Source organism: Dermacentor albipictus, chromosome 9 (assembly GCF_038994185.2).
Source record: "Dermacentor albipictus isolate Rhodes 1998 colony chromosome 9, USDA_Dalb.pri_finalv2, whole genome shotgun sequence".
NCBI classification, from domain to species: domain Eukaryota; kingdom Metazoa; phylum Arthropoda; class Arachnida; order Ixodida; family Ixodidae; genus Dermacentor; species Dermacentor albipictus.
In genome coordinates, this window is record NC_091829.1 from 129,059,362 (window position 1) to 129,085,922 (window position 26,561).

Here is a 26,561-nt window from a genome sequence, read left to right on the forward strand (position 1 = left end):
AAGGATTGCCGCCAGTGTTCGTGCAGCAGCTGGAATCCATGATCCATGCACACCGCGGTTGTGAAGCTGCCGCAAAAGCAAGTGCAGATTTCAGACTATTTCGGCGTGCTTAACCCTTGACACGGTCATTGGTGCTAGAAATAAAGTGTTCTTTTCACAGCCTACTGTCTACATCTATTCTTTAAAGCAAGTAGCGAATTCAAGTTCGGAGCTGCAAAAGTATGTTCCGCGTTTATAAAAAAAATTTTTTTTTTTGATAACTGCAGTCCAGATATAGCGATCATCGGTTATAACGATCATATTTTTCGTCTTTCTCGATATCGTTATAAGTGGACTGCACTGTACGTGCTATTTTCCTGCGTAAAGAAAGGGACGGAAGCCGTGACACTGTTTTATTTTTATTTATTATTTATTTATCAATACTGCAATCCCCATTGGGGATTTTAGCCGGGTGGGAAACAATACATATATAAAGAACACTATAGCATACGCATCGAAAAGAATACAAATCAGGTTAATAGAGCTTGAACATAGCAGTGGCACAGCAAGATGACAAATTGTTACTCAATACTTGAAACAAACGCCGAAAGTGATGACTTTGAAACTTGGTCATTGGTTAGATGATTCCATTCAACCACTGTTTGGGGAAAGAAGGAATACTTAAAACAATTATTACATGTACTAAATGTGGTTATTGTTCGGCTATGTCACTGCCTAGTAGCATAACCAGATGAAAAAGTAATTATTCCCGTGAGATGTCTTATACTGACCGTTAAGTTGAAAAAGGAATTTTAGTCAGGATACACAACTTCTTTGCATTAATGATGGCAGGTTTGCTGTTGTTAAGAGCTCTGTCACTGAAGTGCGTCCGAAGGCTTTATAAATGAAACGAGCTGCTTTTCTTGCACCATTTCTACGTTGTTAGTGCCAGTTTTAGTAAAAGGGTCCCAAATTACACATGCATAGTCTAGCATCGGCAGAATTACAGCTTTATATGCGAGTAGGTGTGCAGTGGGAGAAGAAAGTTTCAAAGCCCTCCTTAAAAAATAAAGCTTGCGGTTAGCATTAGCTACTACATATTCAAGGTGCTTAGCCCAAGTGAGGTCATTTGTGATCCAGAGTCCGAGATACTTATAATGTGTTACTTCGGAAATAATTATGTTATTATTACCGTATGGAAACATTAGTTTATGCTTCTTATGTGAAATGGACATAAAAACTGTTATCTCGAAATTGACATTTGCCAGGCATCGCACCAGTCGACAATTTGTCAAAAAGCATCGTTGAGCAACTCCTGGTCAGTAATATTGTCTATCTCCGAGTACAATACACAGTCATCGGCATAAAGCTTAACCATAACTGGAATACCATGCAGCATATCATTAATGAATAAAAGGAACAAGAGAGATCCAAGGACCGAGCCCTGGGGAACACCAGAGCCTACCGGAAGTCGTTCAAAAGAATGATTATTAGAAACAACAAATTATTCTCTGCCACCAAGGTATGCTGTGAGCCAATTAATTACAGTCAACGACCGATTTTTCGGACCCTCTAGGGATCGCAAAAACGTCCGGAAATTCAGGCAGTCCGAAAAAATGAATGCATGCAAAAAAACGCACCTTTTTTTTTCTTTTTTTTTTCTCGGATCTAGAGGTAAAGGGCGAAGTACCAGGCTTCCGATACCGTACCAAAGCATCAATGAAGGTGCTATAAAAAGAGGCGTTCAAAAACTCTGTATGCAGCGGACTGCCGGTTTATTATGTACATGTGCATCGTCGGGCAGCCAGTGTTAATGCTGCAGTGGCTTGAAGAACTTGATTGTAGTTTGGACGGCGTTCCGGTTTCATGCGATCATATTCGCCTCAATCTGAGCAAGGGTCATGTTAGCACTGTACACTGATGAAAGAGTCAACAATGCTCGCGTCAACTCGGCGCAGGCATTGGCTCCTCATTTTCAACATCGGAGTCTTTTGAATCCCCCACAACCTGACGGACTATTCTCTCGTCAGTCAGTTCTGCGCTCAAGTTGAGCTCATTGTTGGCGTCAACAAACTGTTCAAAAGTTATTTCCGTGGGCACGGTACTGCTTTCCGCGCTTCGATGCTATCGGCGAGGACGACGAAGACGGAGTGGGGGCCATCGAAGGCAAGCGAAATCCTCAAGTTGTGAACAGTGGAGTTCGCTGACGGGCGTCGAAGCACCTAGGCCTTGTGTCGCAGAGCACACTTGACACAACAGCACAACCACACAGCACGCTAGCCAAAGCGTGGCCTGCACAAACAAATGAAATAGCGCCGCTCCGGAAACTCCGCCGAAGGCGGGAGTGCGGCGATGAACATAGCCAGCGTGGCCAGACCAAATCTGTGTGTGATGGCTAGATTCGGCTAGTTGGGGTTCAAAGCGGTGATATGCTTCAGCTACAAGTCAATTTCCTTCGCAAGGGCACTGTGCGAGGAGCCAAAGGACCTTCCGTCGTGTCAAAAAGTCCGGAAAATTGGACAGCGGGGGGTTCGAGCGTCCGAAACTTCAGATGTCTTTATACATTGATTCTATGGGGCTCGTGGCGGTGCCGCGAAGACGTCCGAAATATCAGGCATGTCCGAAAATTCAGTCGTTGACTGTAGTCTGGAGTTTTTCAGTATCTTGCTCAATTTGTAAAGTAGTTTTTTGTGAGAGACCCTGTCGAAACCTTTGAAAAGTCCATGAAAATAGCATCTATTTTTTTCCATTGTTAATTGCTTTCGCAAAGTCGTGCACTGTTAAAACTAATTGGGTAATTGTACAGTAGCCTTTACTGAATCCGTGTTGATGCTTTGTTATTATATTATTGTTTTCCAGGAATTCTGAGATATGATTTAGATTATATGTTCCAAAAGTTTACATACCGTAGATGTTAAAGAAATTGGATGGTAGTTTTGAATGCAGTGCTTTTTTCTTGTTTTATGTAGTGGCTTCACTCTGGCTGTCCTCCAGTCACTCGGTACTTGTTCCTCGCACAATGACCTTGTGAACAGAACGTGCAAGTACTCTGATGTCCATTCCGCATACTGTTTTAAAAATGTGTTTGGAATGTTGTCCGAGACAGAAGATATTTTAGTGTTCAGTTGTAAAAGCATGCTTAGTATACCTGGTTCGCTTATTTGAACATCGGGTATAGGCAGCAAAGACATTTCGAAAGGTGGCATTACATCATTATCATTTGTATAGACGGACTTAAAGCGTTTGTTAAACGCATTTGCTATTTCTTTGCTTTCATAGATGAAAGCAAAGATAGATGTTTCATAGATGAAACAAGAAATACGAGAGTAGTTGGAAAAAATTATATGTGCGCTATGATTCTGTACAGCTTCAAGGTGACTAATAAGATTTTCAGTAAATGGATCCCACACAGCCGATGCATATTCTAGTTTGGAATGAACGAGTTTTATAAAGAAGGAGCTTAAGAGAGAAGAAGGGGCCATTGAAAAATTTCGCCGCAGGTATCCAAGAATGCAGTTAGCATTACTAACCATATAATCAACGTGCGGTTGCCAAGACAGATTAGAATTAATGCGGACCCCTAAGTATTTGTAACTAGTCACTTCTTCGAGACGGGAACCATTTATGTTATACTTGCGAGCGTTAGTGGAAAGTTTACTAAAAATGTTCATTAGTTTGCAAATTGTCGCGTTTAGTTTCATTTTCCATGTGTTACACCAATCAGAAATGTTAAGGTAGTGATGTGTCAGTGATGCTGTAGTAGTGATGTGTCATTATCAAGGGAAATCAAGCAATATACTACACAGTCGTCTGCAAAAAGCTTAATAGAGGAGTTAATAGAATCTGGTAAATCATTTATGTAAATTAAAAAAGAAGGGGCCCAAGGACTGAACCTTGAGGCACTCCTGAAAGGACAGAACAGAGAGAAGCATCGTAGCCATTTGCAGTCACAAATTGCTGTCGGTTTAAAAAAAAGATGTTTTTATCCAAGCAAGAATGTTAGGGTCAAGAATTAAAAAATAAGATTGTGGGGTTTTAAGTGCCAAAACCACTTTCTGATTATGAGGCACGCCGTAGTGGGAGACTCCGGAAATTTAGAGCACCTGGGGTTCTTTAACGTGCACCTAAATCTGAGTACAGTAAAACCTTGTTAAACCATACCTGTTTGCTGAGCACGAGGTCGCGGGATCGAATCCCGGCCACGGCGGCCGCATTTCGATGGGGGCGAAATACGAAAACACCCGTGTGCTTAGATTTAGGTGCACGTTAAAGAACCCCAGGTGGTCGAAATTTCCGGAGTCCTCCACTACGGCGTGCCTCATAATCAGAAAGTGGTTTTGGCACGTAAAACCCCAAATATTATTATTATTAAACCGTACCTGTTTAGACAGTAGTTTCGTTTTAAAAGTAGTAAAATCAAATCCCCGGCTCAGCGGCCATTGAACATAATGCTTTTTGTATCTGCATAAACCGTACCAGCTTATTGCGTACGCATCGGTTAAAACGTAGCGTTTCAACTTTTCGTCACGCAAACACAGCGGTGCGCCGTCTCCATCGGGCGGCCCGGCAGAACAACAAGCCTCAGAGATTGGAACACCGGCCTCCAAGCGCCCTGTGCGTTTGTGCGTGAGGCCACATCAACATCATTTCGACGCCGTGCCAGAGAGCGTCATGGCGTCATGCAAGCGAGGACTCGCGTCGTTCCGAAGCTCGGATAAAAAAGACGCCGGGTGCTCAGCATAGAAGAAAAATTAGACATCGTCCATGCTATTGAACATGACACGAAGAAGTCGGCGCTGGCACGCAACAGGGATCTGCTGCTGACTACAGTGTGTCGCATTTGGAATGCGAAGTTGCTCAGCAGCCCTGCTGCGACCGCAAAGACACGTGGTGTACGAGGTTCGACTTTTCGCCATCGCTGCCAGTGTTGTTGCCAAAGTGTCGACTAGCGACAGTGATGAGGACGACACGGAAAGCGACAGCACGGGCGATTCAGGCCCGACAGTGGCATAAGCTGCGCGTTACGTCAGCCTCATGAATGCAATTGTCGAGACGAGAACAAGGGCGCGATAACGATAACCCGGCAATGAAAAAGGCGCCCCGGGACTTCTGCAGCACTACTGTGCACGGAGAATACCTAACGCCGACGAGGAATCTGCCATGCGAGTGTTTGCCGAGAAGACGGGCTGCTGAAAAGCTGGCACGCAGCTTCAGTAAGTTTGAGGCCGCTGTCGTCGTCGTGCTAGGCCGCTGCGGCATCAAACGAAAATAACACTTTTGTCGCGTGAAGTGAATAAATACTGCATGTTTTTTTTTCCCATTTTATCACACTCTCTCTGAGCTCAGTGTTCGACAGGTAAGTGGGCGATCTCATGCTATTCGGTTAAACAGTACTACCATTTAGTACGTACTTTTTCCAAGCTCCGGCCAACTATGGTTTAACGAGGTTTCACTTTACCAGGTGTTTTCGCGTTTTGCCTCCATCGAAACGCAGCCGCCGTGGCCGGGATTCATCAAGATTTAGTTTATTGAGCTTAAGAAAAAGTAGTTCATGGCAGACAAGGTCAAAAGCTTCAGAGAAATCTAAGAATACACAATCAATATAAGGTCCTAAGTCTAGAGCTACTAATAGTTCATTAGTAAACGAAATTAATTGCATGTCACAGGAGAATGTCTTCCTGAAACCATGCCGACGAGATGTGAAAAAAAGAATTATATTCAAGAAAGTTAACTAGGTAAGAATAGAACGACAGAAAGCTGAGCTAGTTGGTAAGGATTCATTATGCAGAAAGGCGAGGTGTGCAGACAGAACACAAGAGAAGAAAAGTGGACAACACGTGGCATGTCTGGCATGTCATAGCAATTATCCACTCGAGCGGGAACAAGCGTCCCCTCTCCCCTGACTGCTCAAGCCAACCATGGAGGGGGGTGGGGGGTAAGCTCTCAGATAGCAATACAAACGGTGCATACTCAATTTTAATTCACCTGGTCAGCCTTATTAGTGGCAGGCCCGCCTACGGTCCTTGACCCAAGGCGGGCATGCACCTGTTCCTGCTGCTGTTGTTCTGAATGCCATCCAAGGAGATGTGGCTTACTTCACATGCATCGTCGTACTGCGCCGGGTCGCTCTCGGAGGCTACACTGAGCTGAAGGAACATTGACTTAAGAAAATGAGTAACAATGCTGAACATCGGGACGTGGCTGAGACAGACGAAGCGCTGTCTGTCTCAGTGATGTCCTACTGTTCAGCACTGCTACTCGTTTTCTTCAGCCATGCACCAAGCAGCCCAAGCCTGCACATTATAACATTGCCTTGCTATCACCATCGCTGGGAGCCATCCTTCCGTATGGGGACATGCTGCAGCATTTTCTTATACTGCTGCATGACCCTTCGATGGTGGGAGCTCCGACTCGTGCACACCACAGGGTGTAACAGACAATGTCAAGGTGATCGCCCAATATGAACTTTCCTTGTACTCTGGGCCTTTTCCTCGTGGTGCTGTCTCGCTCCCAGCAGAGACTGAACGAACGTCCGCCTCGAGTACATCCGGCTCAGCTGATCACCCCCCTGAGGGCTGCAATCCTCAGACCAGCATGATGGTTTAGATGACTCCCAGCAGAGCAACGACTGATGCAGAGCACAACCTTACAATCCTGTACGCGTGGGTCACGAATGCACCGCCAATACCATGACAGCATGGTGGTGGTGATGACAAAAACGTGCCTTATGTGCCCATATAATTTCTATCGATAAAAATCCCACCTGTACTCCTCTTGACCTGCAGTGTCGAGGATGTCCAAGAGGCATGTCTCTCCATCAATCACCACCTGCTTCCGGTAGGAGTCCTCTGAAAATTAATAACGACATCACCGCTGTTTTGTTCACCGAGGAATATTTTCCCTTAAAGGGACATTAAATAAGGGTGTGCAAATAATCGAAAAATTTGAAAATACATCTGTGCTAACGCATCTAGATCATTAGAATATTGCCATTCTAATCTCCATAACATGACTACTGAAAAATGTAAATTAGCTTACGTAATCTTTCATCATCATCATCAGCCTACTTTATGTCCACTGCAGGACGAAGGCCTCTCCCTGCGATCTCCAATTACTCCTGTCCTGCGCCAACCGATTCCAACTAACTAGCGCCTGCGAATTTCCTAATTTCATCGCTTCACCTAGTCTTCTGTCCGCCTCGATTGCGTTTCCTTTAATTTGGTGCCCATTCTATAACCCTAATGGTCCAACGGTTATCTAACCGGCGCATTACATGACCTGCCCAGCTCTATTTTCTTCTCTTGAGGTCAATAAGAATATCGTCTATACCCGTTTGCTCTCTGATCCAAACCGCTCTCTTTTTGTCTTTTAACGTTATGCCTAGCAATCTTCACTCCATCACTCTTTGCATGGTCCTTAACTTGTTCTCAAGCTTCTTTGTCAGTCTCCAAGTCTCTGCCCCATATGTCAGCACTGGTAAAATACACTGATTGTACACCTTCCTCTTCAATTATAATGGTAAGCTTCCAGTCAGGAGCTGACAATGTCTGTCGTATGCGATCCAACCCATTTTTATTTTTCTGTGACTCTTATTCTGATGATCAGGGTTCCCTGTGATTAGTTGACCTAAATAAACGTACTCCTCCACTCTAGAGGCTGACCTGCGATCTTGAAATCTTGTTCCCTTGCCAGGTTATTTATCATTATCTTTGTCTTCTGCACATTAATCTTCAGTCCCACTCTTACACTTTCCCTGTTAAGGTCCTTAATCATTTGTTGTAACTCGTCTGCATTGTTGCTGAATAGAACAATGTCAACAGCAAACCGAAGGTTGTTGAGGTATTCGCCGTCGATCTTTACTCCTAAGCCTTCCCAGTTTAATAGCTTGAATACTACTTCTAAGCATGCAGTGAATAGCATTGGAGTGATTGTGTTTCCTTGTCTGACCCCTTTCTTCACGGGTATCTTCCTGTTTTTCTTGTGTAGAATTAAGGTAGCTGTAGAACCTCTGTAGATATTTGCCAAGGTATTTACGTAAGCATTCTGCACTCCTTTATTACGTAATGCCGCTATGACTGCTGGTATCTCTACTGAATCAAATGAGTTTGTAATCTATGAAAGCCATATGGAGAGGCTTATTACACTGCTAATTTCTCGATAACGTGATTAATGACATGAATGTGATCCATTGTAGAGTATCCCTTCCTGAAACCAGCCTGTTCCCTTGGTTGACTGAAGTCCAGTGTTGCCCTTATTCCATAGGAGATTATTTTGGTAAATATTTTATAGAATACTGGGAGTAAACTAATGAGCCTATAACTTTTCAATTCCTTAATGTCTCCTATTTTGTGGATTAGTATAATGTTTGCATTCTTCCAGTTGTCTGGGACCGTTGCAGTTGATAGACACTTTGTCTAATGAGCCGCCAGTTTTCCAAGCACTATGTCTCCTCCATCTTTGATTAAATCTACTGTTATTCTATCTTCTCCTGCCGCTCTTCCTGGTTTCATGTCTTGCAAGGCCCTTATGACATCATTGCTAGCTATAGGAGGAGTTTCTGCACCCTGTTCATTACTGTTTCTATGGAGGTATTCTGACTCCTCTGGGTACTGTACAGGTCAGTACACAATTCTTCCGTTGCTTTTATTATACCTTCGACATTGCTGATGATATTGCCCTGCTTATCTTTCAGTGACTACATCTTGGTTTGTCCTACGCCAAGTTTCTTTCTCACCGATTTCAGGCTGCGTACGTTTCTTACGGCTTCTTCAGTTTTTCTCACGTTATAGTTTCAAATATTATTTGTTTTCGTCTTGTTGATCAGTTTTGACAGTTCCGCGAATTGTATCCTATGTCTTGAGTTGGACACTTCGATTTTTTTGTCGTTTCTTCATTAGGTCCTTTGTCAATTGAGAGAGCTTGCCTACAGGTTGCCTTGGTGCCTTGCCTCCCACTTCAGTTGCTGCCTCTGAAGCCAACCTAGTTACGGTTTCATTCATTAGCTCAATGTCATTATCATCTCTCTGTTCCAAGGCTGCATATTTGTTTGCAAGTACCAGCCTGAATTTGTCTGCTTTTAGCCTTACTGCCTCTAGGTTGACCCGTTTCTTTTTTACCAATTTTGCTCTTTCTCTTCAAATTGGGGTGAATCCTAGCCCTCACTAACCTACGATCACTGCACTTTACCCTACCTATCACTTCTACACCCTGGACTGTGCTGAGATCAGCAGAAGTATGAAGTCAATTTCATTTCTTGTTGCACCATTAGGGCTTTTGCAGGTCCACTTTCTGTTGCTATGCTTCCTGAAAAAGGTGTTCATTATTCGAAGCTTAAATGTTTCTGCGAATTCTACAAGCATCTCTCCTCTAGCATTTCTAGAATCGACGCCGTAGTTGGCAATAAGCTTTGCCCAATCTCAAATAGAGTTTGCTTCATCCATTTGGTCTCCCCACCAAAAATACTCTATAATGTTGGAAGCAATTCAAAGCAGGGCCACACAATTTATTGTTCATACAGCTATAACTCAAACATAACACAAATCAAACAGGACCTATTGCTACAACCATTATGTACACATCCCGACATCAATGTCTTAACCCTATTGCATAAACACATGCAATATTTATCCCCCTTTGTATGTCAAGAAGGGTATATAACTGTCTCAGATTCACCCGTATCTATGGCGGGATACAACTCCTCAGCTTTTCAACGAGTGGTACAGATGTGGAATTACCTTTCCGACATGACTGTTTCGGTGACTGACCATGATACTTTTCGGTGTCTTCTGGACAAGCATTTTTTCTAATAACACAATATGACATTGTGTAGTGATGTTGCATAATGATGTTGCAGAACAGTTGTGCAACAGCATGTAATGTTGCTGTTTATCGATTGTTTGAAATTTTACATCCAATTTTATTTATCAACACTACTTTCCCAACTTGTATTGATTGTATAACATGTGACACTAGCTATCCTATTCTTTGAACTTGAAAAAGTTCTATACTTATTTTTCTCACAAAAGTTACACGCTTATTCACCTGTAACACTACAGTGGTTGTGCTTGTTTGTTAATTGACACTAGCTTACTGCTGATATTTTGGTTTTCTTCCTGTCCTTGTCCTTTCTGTAGCTTTTGTATGATTGTTGCATAACTTGTTATAGCATTTGCAAGACCTAATCATTACACTTTCTTTATTAGCCCTTACACGATGCCCTTATTGATTTAAAGTTTCTTCAGTGTATGACCCATTTTAACATATGGATGATGAATTAATGCAGGCACAGCAGACAGTGGACAACATGCTAATAGTGCAACTAAGAGACAAATGGTGCAAGCAGGAAATGAAGACCCTGTTAGGACATTATGTCAAGTTGGAAGCATGAGTAACTATTCATTCATGCCTGCCATGAGGTCCATCATGGAGTTGAGGCATGCAATATTTTCACACATCCTAACACAATTGTCAAATTAAAGGGCCATGCCGAACTTGAGTTCTTTTTTTCCAGAAACCAGAGGAAGTCGATGCCAGATACCTTGTTACACAGGCACGCTTTCCCTGTACTACAGCCAAATGTTTTGTAACGAAGCTCTTGGAACCTACAAAATCCTTCATTACGCAGGTCACTTTGTTATAATGGTCGCATGCCCTATCACTCAAGACACGCAGGCTACGCACACTACTACGCAAAAGAGAACAGTTATCACACTTAGCGAAAGACACCGGCAATTTTCTTCTGCACACTTCAGATCGAATGCATGACTGCAGCTGGCCTTATCTATGTCCACAGCGTGCTAGTGCCATTTGTTAAAGTGCGGTACTGTTTATTGCTTTTTCTTGCATCGGGGAGCTGGGATTCCAAACCTTTCAGTGCAATCTCGTGGTTTCAACTAGCGTTCACCCATAAGCGAAGTATCTTAGTGGCACCTGTGAAGGGCTGCTGCTTCACCACAACATGCATTCATTGTAAAGCAATGAGTCAGCTGTTGGGGAAGCAAAAATTCATTTGGTGCACAGGACAATTTGTTATACAGTAGTCTTCACTGCAGATGTGTTCACAATACATACAAAAGATAGGAATTTGGCCAAGGCATGCGGGATCCTTCGTTATACAGGTCATTTTGTTGTAGAGACATTTGTTGCAAGACATTCGACTGTACATTACAGAACAGTTTTGCTTAACACTTAAGGGAATACTAAACAAGACACAGCTGTAAAACAGGTATGGGGGCCATGTGCCTACTTTTCCAGTGCTTTTCCTGCGCAATGGGCAACGACTTGTTTTCAATGCACTTTTGCTGACAGATGTCAAGCCATCAGTCTTGCAGCTGTAAGAGTGAGCCCAAAGGACACCTCTTTGGGACAATGCAAAAACTCACAGCCACCTATGCTTTTGTTCTTGCACATTTTCTGCTATACCAAGCCTCCTACTGAACGTGGAGAAGTTTTCACAGGATGGAACTGCCTCCATTACCCAAAATTCAAAACAGACAATGCTCAACGCAGCACTACATGAAAGCAGTAGCATTAACCCTTTCGCTGTCACGGACGTACCGGTACGTCATTGCGCTTCCCCCCACAGTGTCACTGACCTACCGGTACGTTCTCTATCGTGCGTTCAAAATTTCGCGCCTGGGCGCAAAGCTGGCGCTCCTGGATTGACTACGCCATCTGTTGACTCTTTCTACAAGTTCGTATATTCGCCTCGATCTGTGTTAGTCCATGTATTGAAGAGTACGGTGCGACTGCCACTCCCCACTTTCTTTTCGCTGAGTGGCACGGTGGCTCGGCGTTCGCTATATCATGCATCGCGCACGTGAAGTTATGGGTTCAAGGGTTGTTCTGCCATCTCCGCTGGTTTGAAGGTTTTTATTTTTCTTCTGTTGGTGTGCCTGCTATGGCGCGTCAAGTTCAGGCGCATGTGCCCGTTGCCTCTCCGAAAAGGGCGACTCGATTGCTGCTTTCGTTCTCTCGCCGCACCGTTGCTTCCGAGTTCCAGCAGTAAACGTAAAGCTCTTTGAACTTTGTTTTAGCCTTTTTCCATCTCCCTCTGTCTTCTTGATCACTCAAAGTCACATTTCTCTCCGTTGTGCGGGCGACTGAAGCGCATCCTCCCTGCGCGTGGGACCTTCGTCTGCTCATTGGAGCGGTGGCTCAATTCCAATTCAGAATACGAGCCGAGCTCGGATTCGAACTTGGACAGAGTCGCATGCGAGGAAGAGGGTTCCGCATCGTCAGATTCGGATGTTAAATGGATTTTATAGTCAGGCTGATGATGATGATGACGATGCTTACTAACAGCAGCTGCAGAACACTGAAATGTGCATATTGCATTGACTATGTTACTTGTATACCAATTATAATCAAAAATACATTGCTATGTTCATTCCCTGTTATGCTCGTTCCCTGAAACCAAGCCGACACTGGGGGTGCGTCACGGCCAGAAAGGTGCGACAGCGAAAGGGTTAAAAAGTTATTACACGCACTATGTGAAAGAAGCATGCATTGTGAGCAACAGACACATCTCACAAAGCACGAGAGGGCAGTGGTCATCAGATATAGCCCAAACAATGAAAACATCAACATAGTGCCTTCACACATGGGCTGTTAGGAGCAAGCATCCAATGATTTGTAAGGAACACTACAGCATGCTCAAGGGACCCCTAAGCAGATCTCTAGCACTCTCTGCAGGGAAAGCAAAATGGCACTGATGTGGCATGTTCCTGTTAAGTACAACTGCGATTGTATGCATCGTCCAGTCAGTCCGGAGTTGGGCACAGTAGCAATCAGAATGCACGTCTGCTCACCTATTGTCGGGTCGTATTCGTCCACAAAGCTGAAAATAAGAAAAAAAATGCCATCTTAGGTCTACCATCAGTATAAAGAAAGAGCCTCAACAAGGTGCTCTCCTGCACGCTCGTACATGGTACAATGCCAGCGAGACTGCAAGTGGTATTGAATTTCTACCCACTGCACCCCAGTCGATGTCAAATTGTCATGGATACTCAGACAAGTTTGCATGTTAAAGCGACAACAATAAGACCATTAGTTTAGACTGACAAAGTAGTCTGAAAACTATTTGTACTAATTTTACGGTAAGAAGTTATATATGAGGAGATAAATATTTCGCCTCAAAACCAGAGTGCTGACCATAAGTCTGAGGTCGTGCATTTCAAAAGTATTGCATCTGGGCCAGCGCCACACACCAAAATGTGCAAAGTTCAGTATTTAGCTCTTTTAGAGTGCAACACAGTACATCTTTATCAATAAGGAAACTGACTAGGCCTGTGCGGATGCTGTCAAAAACTGTCGGCTAGCTGGCGCAGGAAGGCAGTGTTGCCACCCATGTTTAATTTTCGCATCTCATCTATCTTTGCAGTAAGAGTCTCTTGCTATTCTTGAAAGGCTTTTTACTCATACAGCTGTCTACCTTTAACAATTTCCCTACGCAGCGATGCTTTCTGCAACAGAAAAACTGGAGACATGCACAGCCCCTTTCTGCAACCACTGCTGACCTGCGCTACAGTGTAGCTCTTTGCAATGCATGCAAGCCACACAACTGCTACTCCCCGGTTTTCCTTCGCTATATCCATTAAAAATCCTGCAGACAAACAGACCGTGTGGTGCCTTGGCTCAGTGCCAAGCTTTACAGCTTAATTACCACAGCCAAGCCAAATCTGAAGCACCTTCAAATATTTTCTTTTTTTCCTAATGTGTTAGCATAAGAAGTGTTAAAGTGTAAAAACAAAGGTATGTGTGTAAAGTGCGCAAAGCCGGTCACATGGTAGATGTGTATGTATACGAATGTGTGTGCACATGTGTGTATAACATATATATATATATGCACACATACAGTGCAACTGACTGTGGTGTACTCCGTCTACACTGGACCACTGTCAGTTGCACTTCGCCCCTCAAGAGGCAGGACGTGTGTTGAATGAGCTCCTGAACAGTTTGCAATGTCGTGAACGTGGTTAAAAACATGGATCCGGGATAGTTCAGCACAATGCGTTGGCGGGCTAGTTGGTGCGAATCCATGAATACTTTGTTTAGCGCAAAACGACAGACACTGTCGTCTTTCTTGTGTCTGTCGTTTTGCGCTAAACAAAGTATGGATCCGGGACCTCAAAGAGGTGTGGCGTAATGTTACATTTCCCACGGTAGGAATGGCCAAAAGCGTTTTGGTTTTGTCGCAGATTCTGCAGCAGTCAACAATGATTATTCTGCATGGTTATCCACCTGACACTACTCCTGTGTGTCAAAAATGGTTCTGCAGTGCTGGTGCACATCATTGGGAATATCCTCGAGGAAGATAATGTGCATACGCAACCACTCGCGAACAGGTTTCAACCGTCATATGGCTGCACTGAGTCAATGAGCACGCTCAAAAAAGAAAATACTGCACGTCCATAGAGGTAAAGCAAGCCATCGCTCTAGCACCTACTATCTGTCATCTCAAGTTGATCACCGTCACATCACGCAAACAGGTTTTTATATTCATTCATTTCACATACAACAAACATACAAGGGGTTCCAGCAAGTAAAGATGCGAGCACAAGTAAAAGGAACGGACAAGACAATGCTGAACTTGCAACTCACTGGACTTACAGTTGCAAGTCCAGCGTTGTCCTGTCCGTTCCTTTTACTTGTGCTCACGTATGTACCTGCCAGAACACCCTATACGTTGACCATGCACCAACTGGCCCAGCAAACCACACCATTGTACAACTGGAACCACCTTCCTGATGATACCGTGTCAATCAAAGACAGCGCACTTTTCTGCCGAACCTTGTTTGCTTTTTTTTTTTTCAACTATGACCACATGACCAATTGCACTGTATTTGCCCATTCACTGTAGTGCCATACTTTCACATTTTTCTTTTTCCAGTTCAGATGTCGCTTGGTTTATATGATGCGAATTTCATAATATTCTTGTTATTTGATTTCTTAATGATTATGTCCACTGCACATGTCGCTTGCATTACACAAGTTTGTTGTAATCGTTATTATTTTACGCATGTACCCCACTCTCCTGTGTAATGCCTTGGCGACTGAGGGTGTGTGAAATAAATAAATAAATAAGGTGGTGGTGACTGCCACACCTGACGTTCACTACCACTCCTTTGCTGAAGCCTCCGAGATTGTGTGGCAGGTACTCCAGCAGTTTTGAAGCAGTTTCTCCAAGTTGCAGCAAGAATGTAGCAGCTTTCCTACTAGTGCATTTGACTCGTCATTTACCATTAAATCACATCCAAATTTTTGTACCAATAAAGTAAAAGATCTGCTGGGAGGGCATCATCCACTCTCATCCTCAATTATTATGCCCCATGACAGGTACTAAATGTCCTGTTAGACAAGTAGGATCCTATCACTTATGAAAAGGCAGACCATCGCTATGTTAAGGGCTGTCCACTGTGGCTCCGCCCAGTGGACAGCTTTTACTGCATGCGCCCAGTACTACCTATAGGCTGAGTGTTGTACGCTTCCAAGGCAGGGAAGCGTAGCAGGGGGCGGCAGAAAGTTAGGTGGGCAGATGAAATTAAGAAGTTTGCAGGGACGACATGGCCAGAAGTAGTAGATGACCGGGGTAGTTACAGAAGTATGGGAGAGGCCTTTGCCCTGCAATGGGCGTATCCAGGCTGATGATGATGATATCTTGGACTTGGGACCTGTACTAGAGTTACCAAAGAACTAGCTTTCATGCTTTACTTAAAAGCTGAAAAACTCAAGATTGGAACTTGAGAAAAGTGTGTCGCAAGGTTTTTATGTGACGATATTGTCACGAGAGGAAACGCCAGGTTTCACTGGCAGTAGACAGCATCTTTACTGTAGCAGTGAGGAACCAACATCATCACGTCATCTTCAATACGCAACTATATTCAAAATAAATGCCTGCTATTATTTATCAGTGGTGTTGGAAGGAGTAGGATACAAAAACCACAAAAGATACCGAACAGAAGACGAAATACAGATAATGCAAATTAGAAAAAAAATGTGCTCCTAAAGAAGTAGGTTGGCAACCGTCAATTGCAGCAACAAACTCGTTAAATGGCAAGTCATGAATGTGAGGGGCCAACTGGTTTGAAATTTGAATAGTTTAGAGAAATTTAAATACTTAGCAGCACAACGGACATACTTAGCTGCAGCAACGCCAAAATCACTAAGCAACCATGGCGGGTTAAGCAATGGTTCACACCCATATAAGGCAGATGCTACCAGTGATCAGAAAAGTGAAGCGAACAGTGCATACATTCACTGACATCACTCATACAACACACAGAACAGCACATGTTTCGATAAGGAACAAGCTCACAACAAGCATCCCAATGATCGACAAAGCATTCCATACCCCTCAGCAATTGTAGTGGTGGTTTTGCAACAGCTTCGACATCCAGGTTGATAAGGACCGATAAGAGTTGATAAGGGTCGGAGAATCATGTTCAACAAAGTTCATAACAACCGCTGAGAGTTGGTAAAGGCTTATGTTGGTTGAACCAAGTTTCACAACATTGATAATGACACTGATGTGATTGAAGATGAGTAAGTGGCACAATACTTACGCATACTTAGACAACTCCCAGAGGAGTTTCTGCGTGAATTTTAGATGTCAGATTTCAAATATGGGCTCCAAACTGCACAGCCACAGATGGGCTGCACTCGATTTTTATGATTGAGTAATCCTTGGAAGATGAATGCAGTGAACGCTTTAGGCTTGCTAGAGCTTTAGTACACATTGGATCAATTTGTTTGGACTACGATTAATTGCGCGTGAGAATTCCAACATATTTTTCAAAAGAAGACCACTGAAACAATAAGCGAGGCATAATTATGTGGTATGTGTCAAGAAGGACATAAAGACAGTTTTATGGAAGTTAAGATTTATCTGCCAATTATTACATCAAGTACAAAAGTTGGCAAGTGCTCTGCTTAGAAAATCACAATCTTCATGACTGCTGATGGTGTGATACATAACACAGTCATCAACGTAAAGACTGTTTTTAGCTGATGCGTTGACAGGCAGGTCATTGTTATACACAAGAAGAATGAATGGGCATAATACTTAAACCTCTGTGGGACTCCTAGCAAAGAGGAATTGAAGCACACGTATTGCGATCTATCTAAGAGAAAGCTAGAAATCCAGGTCACTAAGCTAAAGTTCCTTAAAATATTATTTAGTTTATGCAAAAGCTTGGAATGTACAACTGTATTGAAGGCCTTAGAAAAATCTACAAGCATGGCGTCAAACTGAAGACCTCTGTCTAGAGAATAGCAGATGTGAGCGAATTCAAATAATTGTGTAATGGTGTTGAGGCCACTACGAAATCCACGCTGATAAGTGGATAAAATATTGTTAGCTTCAAGAAACTCAATAATATGTTTTTAGATTACGTGCTCTAAAAATATGTAGCAAATAGAAGCTAAAGAAATTGGTCTGTAGTTGGATAGGTGATGTTTTGTCCAAGACTTGTGCAACAGAATTACTTTCACTACTTTGTATGCTAAAAGAACGGAACTCATTTGCAAAGATTTATGAAACATCACTGCAAGGAACCTGCTGGGCCAGAGCCCACACCGCATGAGAAAAGAATTATGAATGTTAACTGAACCACAACCCTTTTGACTCAAAGTTTAAAATAATGTTTACGACACCCGGCAAATTTTTATTTATTACAAACCATGAGTCTGAACTGAAAGGTGGAAGCTTGTAGTTGTCCACAATAAGATTGACTGAAAATGCATGTTGAAAGTAGCTGCAACGACATAAGGATCATTAGTGCATACGTCACTCATTGTGAAGGACTGGGATTATCTTCCAGACGAAATTAGATCCCAACATTTTTTAAGGTTCGATTCTGCTGGGTAAAGTGATGGCTTTGGAGTTACTCCTTAACAGTCTAGAACAGGGCGATAGCACGAGAGTCCCTAATGCATCTTTTTCGCCTTAGTCTAGCAAGGAGGTGAGAAAGATGATGGATATGTGTAGTCATCTACAGCACATCAACATTTATTTTCTTCATTTTAAGTGGAACAAAATGGCTGTACTGTCGCATTAAAAAACTAACAGACTATTCCCATTGTCAGAAGTAGCAATTATGGGTTAAACTTATACAAAGAACTTGTGGCAATAAGATGGTGCAATTGGTGGTGGGCCATCTTATTTTCTGTTTACTGCTTTTGCTTTTGGATGACGACCTTGTGATATCTTATCAAGGAAAAACATTTCCCAAAAGCATGAAAATTAGCATTAACCGGTGCAGACATTTGAGTAAATTGTCAATATGCTTCAACACCTGCGAATCGCAACATAAACTATTGGTAGCATATGACTGATACCATGTTCATGAATGATGTAAAACTAATGACATAAAAAGCAATATCACTGTTCTTCATGTATATGTGTTCTTCCAGGAAAAGAAAGAAAAAATTATGCTTTAAATTCAACGAAAACAGTTTTGCCAGAGTGAATGCTGATGTCACTCATCTCAGAACAGTGGTAGGTAGCTACAAATTTTGTTTAAGAAAGTCATTTTTCTTTACGATAATTTCAGATTCATGCTACCACAGTGAAAAAAATTAATGTAATCTCGAAGTCGATACTTCTTTTTGGGTGAGATGGTTCATCTTGAAACACATGGCTAACAGTACAAGCACCAGCGCTTCTGTCTCCCTTCTTGTGGTCGCCTGTTTGCACTGTTACCCACATGTTTCACTCTCAATGTGTACGTGCCATTTAGGTGAGAGCCAGTGCCTGCATTTCTTGCACGCACTTTACACGATATGCAAAGTGCTTTCAACCAACCTTGCAGGAAAGGTTTACACACAAGACAAACTTGAGCTTTCCCTGTTCTAATGCAGTGAGGACAGAGTTGATTCTCGCATGCACACTCAATGCCATGGCACACTTAAATGGAAAGAATACGGGAAAACTCACTGGTTCTGTATGAGCTGGATTGTCAAGGCACTCTTTCCCACGCCACCCGCTGCAACATAATTGCATGAAAGAATGAGGCACCAGTGCATACAGAAGGCTGAACAGGCAGCCCACAACAAGCATCCTTGTTCGTTTGCTTTGTGCAACCACACATTAATTATTATGTGAGCTACAAGCATTGAAACTTTCACAATGAGGACAATGTAGATCAATATAGAAAAAACAAAGCAGCGGAAGACTGCAGGCAAACAAAGGAAGCCCCAGTGTAGAGCCATGACAAGTTCTGCATTAGGACAGAGTTGGTTCGTGGTGGCAGACGAAGGTCTTCTTCAGTGCGCATCGTCAGTGTTTCTCTGCCACACCACCATGGCGGTACACCTGTCGAAATGCTCGGCTCCGAAATGAGGCTTCCCTTGTTCAGCCATTGTTGAATGGAACAGCGCGAAGCTTGGGCAAGTGGCTAACAGACACACAGAGCACTACTCGCAGTCTTTTGCACTGTTTCATTCTAAGATGTTGCTTTACCTGTACCCTGCTTCAGTAGTTTTGTGCTTGGAAGCTTCCGGCTTCTTGCGAACACATTTTAAAGGTGTGTTTATGTGCCCCATCATCTGCTAGCAGCGAGCACAGGCAGCAGCAGCATCTACGAAGACTGCAACTGCACAACGAGATTAGCTGTCACGATAGCAGCGGTAGAAAATTTTTTCCGTATTCACTTCGGCACCAAAAGAACTGGCGTTTTCACAATATTCATAGATACAGAGCAGAAAGGAGGTTGCAGAGACTGTGGAAGTGGAGGAGTCACAAGCAGGACTTGGCCAGCGCATCGCGCAGTATGTTGGTGCCATCTCTTGATCCCTCTTGTAACATCCACTTCTACACAGTGTGCTCGCTGACATTCGTAAGTGCAGCCGTTTTCTTAATTAGAATTCTTGCACGTTTACTGCACTTCTTCCACGCTGTTCTAAGCATGTTCAACATCAACTTATTCACTTCTTTCACAAAGAAGAGCTGTTTGGAACGCAGGCAGGTCTGCAGACGACTTTCCTGTGAAGGACGAAACACTACCCAGGAGAGAGTCCTCTGCTGTGTCATCACTCTGCGGTGTTGTGGCTGTGCCAATTACATGTACGAATTCAGCCACTGTCAAATCAACTAACTGCTAGTAATATATAACTGCAAATTAATGTCCGTACGGCAGCATTGCATTAATTTATTTGTTTCTCTGCATGTTTTCAATCAAACAAGTGGAGAACTATTTTCAGTATCAGAGCCTCAACGTATATTTTATTAAAGAACGAAGCGAAATTGCCCAATAAACCGCCCGGTAACCTGCAGAGAAGCTTCCTAGTAAACACCTGCCGAGAAGACTATTTTGTCTAATGGGTTCCGAACTGTGGCGCTGCATCTTGGTGTGCAAGAATCTGCACTCGCGAGCCTAGGCAATGCTGCACAGAACAACTCAGTATACAGGTTTAGATTTAGACCTTAGTACAAGAAAATTTGTCATGCCAAATAGATGAGTGCCACGGAAGCTTTAGGATAATCTAGTCACTCTTGCATTTATGTCGGGTCAAATGGTCCACACTGGACTTTGCTTTGGGACCTGCAGCAACCGTGGAAGTCAACCATTTGACGAGCTTTGCACCCAACCGAGAGCAGTTTACCACTACCCGACCGCATGCTCAACTTATGCAAGACGTGATCTTGAGTTGCTATTTATCCAGACAACTGCACAAGCTTTGAATCGAAACACCAGACTTACGCAGCCATCCAATTTCATGTACTCAGACACATATAACCTGCACCCTCCCTGCTCACCACTTCACTATGAACAGGGGCCAATTCTTCCAGCACAAATTATTTCATCAGACTTCGAGTTTAAGACCATTCACCAGGGTTAAATCAAGGTGTGCTCGGTATTAAGGCCTGGTGCACAGTTCAGGAAGTTCACACACACCAAGCGTCAAACCAAGTCAAACTTGTAGAGTACTGCACCTTTGGCCAATTACATCTTTCTTTTTTGGTACTTACATCATAACCAACTAGCAGTTTATCAATAGCCAAGACGCGAACATCGAGGCAACACCACACACATGTACTAGGTGCCAGAGTGAGCACCTAGTACATGTGTGCAAATCTCCACGTCCTACAAACGTGGAGATTTCCTAAAGAAATGCATGTGCTTGCAGAGTTTTTGCATCGCTTTGTTTTACGAGATGGCTCTAGGCTCTCTAAACACAGTGTCAGGCCTCTAATCCTCAGATGTGCAGTATATTGTTATAATTATACAATATTTCAATGCAACAAATTAAAAGCACACAAGGTGGGATGCAGCTTTGTGCCGTGTTAAGCAGGACACCTCCATCCATCATGAAAATCTGAGGTGGCGGTCACACAATATCGCACATGGGTTGCTCAGCCTGATCTGGGCCACACTGTGACCACCCTTCGAAAGCTGGACCTAGCTGGGCACTGGGCACTAGCGGAGAAACCACATCAAGATAGGCCACAGCAATGGACCAGGCCATGTCAAATGCAGAAAGGTGCAGAAAATAATGGCCAATGAGGCAAATGTCCACATTTCAGCAACATAGTATGTTCATGAGGACTACCTAGCTATAATGGGATGGTACAACAGAAAGGAAGACAAACACAGGCGCAACGGCTTGCTTGGTGCTATTACTACATCGGACTTGATAAGACGGCAGCGTGACAATGCTGAAATTCAACCTATCATCGACCACTTAGAGGGCCGCCTGACAACCATTCCACACCATCTACATCGTGTAGCGACGCCCTTCTATCTACGAGACAGCGTGCTTTACAAGAAAAACGCGCGTTCGAATGACTAAGCCTACCTCTTCGTGGTTCCAAAAGATTTGCGAGACAACATTCTTTTCGCTTGCCATGACGAGCCCACATCAGGCCACTTAGGTTCCTCACGAACGATTGCTAGAGTAGTGAGATTATTACTTGACCGGGCTCTGAGCAAGTGCCAAACACTACATTAAAGGCTGCCGTGAATCTCAGCAGTGAAAGCGCCGCGCACGAAGCCTGCCAGGTTAAAGCAACCTATCGAAGCACCTCATAAGCCATTCAACCAAGTCGGCTTAGACATTCTTGGTCCTTTTCCTCTGTCAACTGATGGCAACAAGTAGGTGATTGTCAAGACTGACTATTGAACCCGTGATGCGGAGACAGAGACGCTACCGTGAGCCACGGCTTCCGAGTAGCGCAGGTGCCGCAATGTGTGCCATATTGTATTGCATCATGGTGCCCTTTCACTGTAATCACAGACAACACCGTCGAAAAATGACTGCTCGAAGGCATCGAAAAACAACTGCTTACCATCCGCAGTCCAGCGGACTTACGGAGCGCTTAAACGAGAGCATCACAGACATGATCTCTATGTACAATGACGTCCAGCACAACACATGGGATCATAACTGCGAGTCGGCCTAGTTGGAACAGTTTCATTATTTAAAAACTTTTTGTGTGCAAACAAACAAGGACAAAGAAGACGAGCAACACAAGGACAAGCGCTTTATAACAACTGCTTTTATTTTCCAAGAACTTCCTGCTTAAATACCCACAGATCAACGCGATCTAGTAAAACAGAGCACGCCTATAGCGCATATAACACTTGAGATAAAATGCCGTGGACCAAAGCCACCCAGTCACGAAGCAGTGTTGTATCCTTCTTTCTTGTTTCAGTTTCATTTCTTTCAGTGTACATATCGTCGTCATTCAATATGATTTCCTATATAAGTGGCTTTACTGCAACGAATAAAAGGAGTTGCATACTGCGCTTGCGTGGTCCAGTGTCATGCGTCTGGTCTGAGCCAGACACCAGATATTGGCGACGAGGGTCAGTATCGGAGCCATGCCGCTCGGGTGTTTCCCAGCACCGCCCCCTTTCTTGCCTGCACCCGGTGATCCGGCTGTGCCTTGGCAGCAGTGGAAAGCGTATTCCTGGATTTCCTGGAGGCCATTGGCGGCGATGAACAGAAGCCGAAGCGTTGCAAGGCAATTCTGCTAAACTCACTCGGGGTTGAAGGCCAGCGAATATTCTACAGCATCCTTGCACAAGGAGCAGACGTGACCACGAATGCCAAAGCCGAGGACAAGGTGGACCAGTTCAAGGACGCGCTTGCTGCACTGGATACGCATTTCGCGAGCGCTACGAATGATTTGGTGGAGCGGCGCCGGTTTCGCCAAAGACAACAACTGCCTGGTGAGACTTTTCAAGCATTTACAAACAGTCTTCGGGACCTTGTGCCTACTTGCAATTTTGGCAGTGCTACCGAGAGCATGATTCGAGACCAATTACTGGAAGACACTTCGTCACGAACAACCCGTGAACACATGCTTTATGAAGGGTCTTCGCTTACACTGCAGCGTGCTGTTGACATCGCGAAGCAAATTGAGCAAACGCAACAAGAGCTCGGGGAATTCGCGCACAGCACTGTGTACAAGATTCAAGATGTGCGAAAAAGGTCAGACTCTGAGCAAGGAAGTTGCTACAGGTGCGGCTCGTCATCGCATATGGCTAACTCGACTGCATGTCCGGCGAGGAACAAGCGTTGCCACTCTTATGGAAAAATTGGTCACTTTTCAAGCATGTGCAAATCGAAGAAAAAGAAATATGCCGTTCGAAAGCCCGAGAAGGCCAACGCCATCACGGTACTTCAGATCAGTGACCGTAATGCTTCGGCGAAAGATATTCGAGCCAACATTTCTATCAGGAAGATAAGATTGTCGTTGATTGTCGACACGGGCGCTACGGTTTCTTTGCTCAGTGAAGAGCACTACCACAAATATCTAGCCAACACCTACTCGTTGCGACCGCCGACTGCCAATTTGTGTAAGTATTCCGAAGAACAAATCAAGTTAAGCGGTTGCTTTCTTGCTGACGTACCTTACAAGGGAAACAGAGCCAGTGTGCTCTTTCCTGTCACAACCAAGGGCACTTCGCTGCTGGGGCTTGATGCCGTTCGGAGCCTGGGAATCACTATCAAAGGCTCAACCTTAAATTGCTGCCAGGTGACATTCCCTGACTCACTGCCTTCAGAATTCATGCACCAGTTTGCGCACTTGTTCACAGAACAGTTAGGGCATGTGAAAGGCTTTGTTCACCACGATAAATGCCGTTTATCTGTGAAACCAGTCGTTGCGAAGCTCCGACGCCTGCCGCTCACACTACGCCAACAGGTATCGGTAGAGATACAACGTCTGCTGGCCGAAAATATAATTGAACCTGTCGACGCATCGGAGTGGATTTCACCGATCGTCGTCGTGAGGAAGAAGGACGGTTCAATTAGGTTTTATGTGGACCTACGTGAAGTGAACAAGGCAGTGATTCCCGATGCTTTTCCTCTTCCGCATACAGAGGAACTACCTCATGAACTAGCCGGAGGAACGTGCTCCTCAAAGCTCGACTTAGCATCGGCATACCACCAGCTAGAACTGACTCCGGAAAGTCGGGGACTAACCACCTTTATCACACTCGAAGGATTGTTTCGTTTTAAGAGAGTGTGTTTTGGCCTTGCTTCTGCCCCTTCAGCCTTTCAGAGAATGATGCAGCATAGTTTGAAAGATTGTAACGGCGTACTTTGTTACACTGATGATGTGACTGTGTGGGGGCAAGACACGTGAGGAGCACCACAAGAATCTACACCAGGTGCTAAAACGCATTGGTGATTCAGGTTTGAAGCTCAACCAGAAATGCACATTTCCTGTTTCAGAACTATCCTCTTTAGGGCATACAGTCAGCTCAAAAGGGCTCACACCATTGCAGTCTAAGGTTAATGCTATTGTGAAAGTGCCTGCTCCTCACGATGTTGCCACTTTGAGGTCATTTTTGGGTCTCGCTGGTTACTATGCTTGGTTTGTGCCGCGATTTGCTGATCTCGTCGAGCTGCTTAGAAGGCTCCTGCGGTCTGGTCAACGGTTCACGTGGGATGATGAGGTTGAGCGTAGCTTCTAGCTTGTTTGTCTTCAAGCCCAGTCATACAAATGTTTAACCCAGACCTTGATGCAATTGTTACGACAGATGCTTCCGATAAGGGACTGTGAGCCGTTCTTCAGCAACGCGATGGTGACAGCGTATGCACGGTAGCCTTCGCATCGCGTGCCCCGACTCCTGCTGAGCGGAAGTACTCCGCTGGTGAACGTGAGGCCCTTGCTTGTCTCTTCGCATGCGAGCGTGTGCACGTCTACTTGTGGGGTAGAAAATTTTTGTTGCGTACGGACCACCAGGCACTGGTGACGTTACTTTCAGATGCCGGTACAGGACGCCGACATTTGCATATATCCAGATGGTCAGCTCGACTTTTGTATTATAACTTCGACATAGAGTACCATAAGGGATCGCAAAATAACGTGGCCGATGCGCTTTCACGCCTACCTCTTGACTGTGATTCGCAGCAGACGATGCAGAAAGAAATTGTGTCCGTTGTATCAGAGTGCCCAACAAAGGAACGATTGCAGGTGGCCACTGCTGCAGACAGCACACTGCAACAGGTTGTTGCACACGTGGTACATGGTTGGGCGCCTAGAAAAGCTTTGCCAGCAGAAATAATGCCGTACTTTAACGTGCGGGAAGAGCTTTCTTTCGTTGATGGCCTTTTGATGCGCGGCGAGCAGGTAGTTGTTCCGAGTGAATTAACATCGCTCCTTGTTGGTTTTGCGCACGAAGGTCACCCAGGAATTGTGAGGACAAAGCAGAGACTATGTGATCTTTACTGGTGGCCGCGTTTGAATAAACAGGTAGAAGAAGCAATCCATTTTTGTCATATCTGCCAGGCTGCGGACAAGTCCGCTAAACCGTCGTTTGCACCGCTGCAGCCGGTGACGTTTACAGCGCTACCATGGCAGAAGTTAGCAATGGATATAGTGGGACCGATTGACGGGGCCCCTTCAAACTGTAGGTACCGTATTTACTCGCATAATGATCGCACTCGCGTAATGATCGCACCCCTAAATTTTGTCGTCAAAATTCGGTTTTTTTTATTCCCCGCGTAATGATCGCACCCCGAACTTGCCGCAGCGATATGTCGTGTGCTAAGTCTAGCTAATAATGATCGCGCTTACCATCTGTCGAATGCTACGCGAACGACTCTTCCAAGACAAGCGGCCTGCACGCACCAAACATTCTTAAGTAGATGCCTCATTTCATTACTTTCATCACTTTCCGCACATATATGACAAAATGAGGTACAGCCAAATTGCCTTTATTATGGGTTGGCTTGATAATGGTTGATGTCAACAAAAACAATAAAGGCGCATTTCGATTCTTTTCATCTGCTTTTGCACTCGTGAGCACGCAACAAATCGCGCGCGGCAATGATAGTAGCCACGTTTACTCTGATACGTTAAAAGTGTACCCTATTCATACGCCGACGCTTGTAACACAGCTAAGATATTCGCCCACCCTTAGCGGAAACGTGCCGTATTAGGATAGTAGTGAAGACAGATGTCGCAGTTTCCGCAGCACGTCACCCATGCATTTCCATGTCACTGGCAGCTAAGCGCGCCCACCTGTTTCTGTCCCCTCAAAGTGGACATGGCTACGTTACTGCTGCAAACTTGCCGATATTAATGATATTATTCATCACTGATACGGAAGAAACTGTTTCAATACACG

At 44.3% G+C, this 26,561-nt stretch overlaps 1 protein-coding gene across 1 annotated transcript in view; it reads right to left on the reverse strand.

Annotated features, from left to right (window-relative positions):
* The window catches only part of Ras85D (ras-like protein 1), a 135,751-nt gene that overhangs the window by 100,048 nt on the left and 9,142 nt on the right, over positions 1-26,561 (reverse strand). Inside the window, exons 2-4 of the mRNA XM_065452529.2 lie at positions 18,914-18,962; positions 12,789-12,817; positions 6,743-6,827 (exon numbers count right to left, since the gene is read on the reverse strand). Of these exons, the coding sequence (XP_065308601.1) occupies positions 6,743-6,827; positions 12,789-12,817; positions 18,914-18,962 (163 nt within the window). The remainder of the gene's footprint in view (positions 1-6,742; positions 6,828-12,788; positions 12,818-18,913; positions 18,963-26,561) is intronic.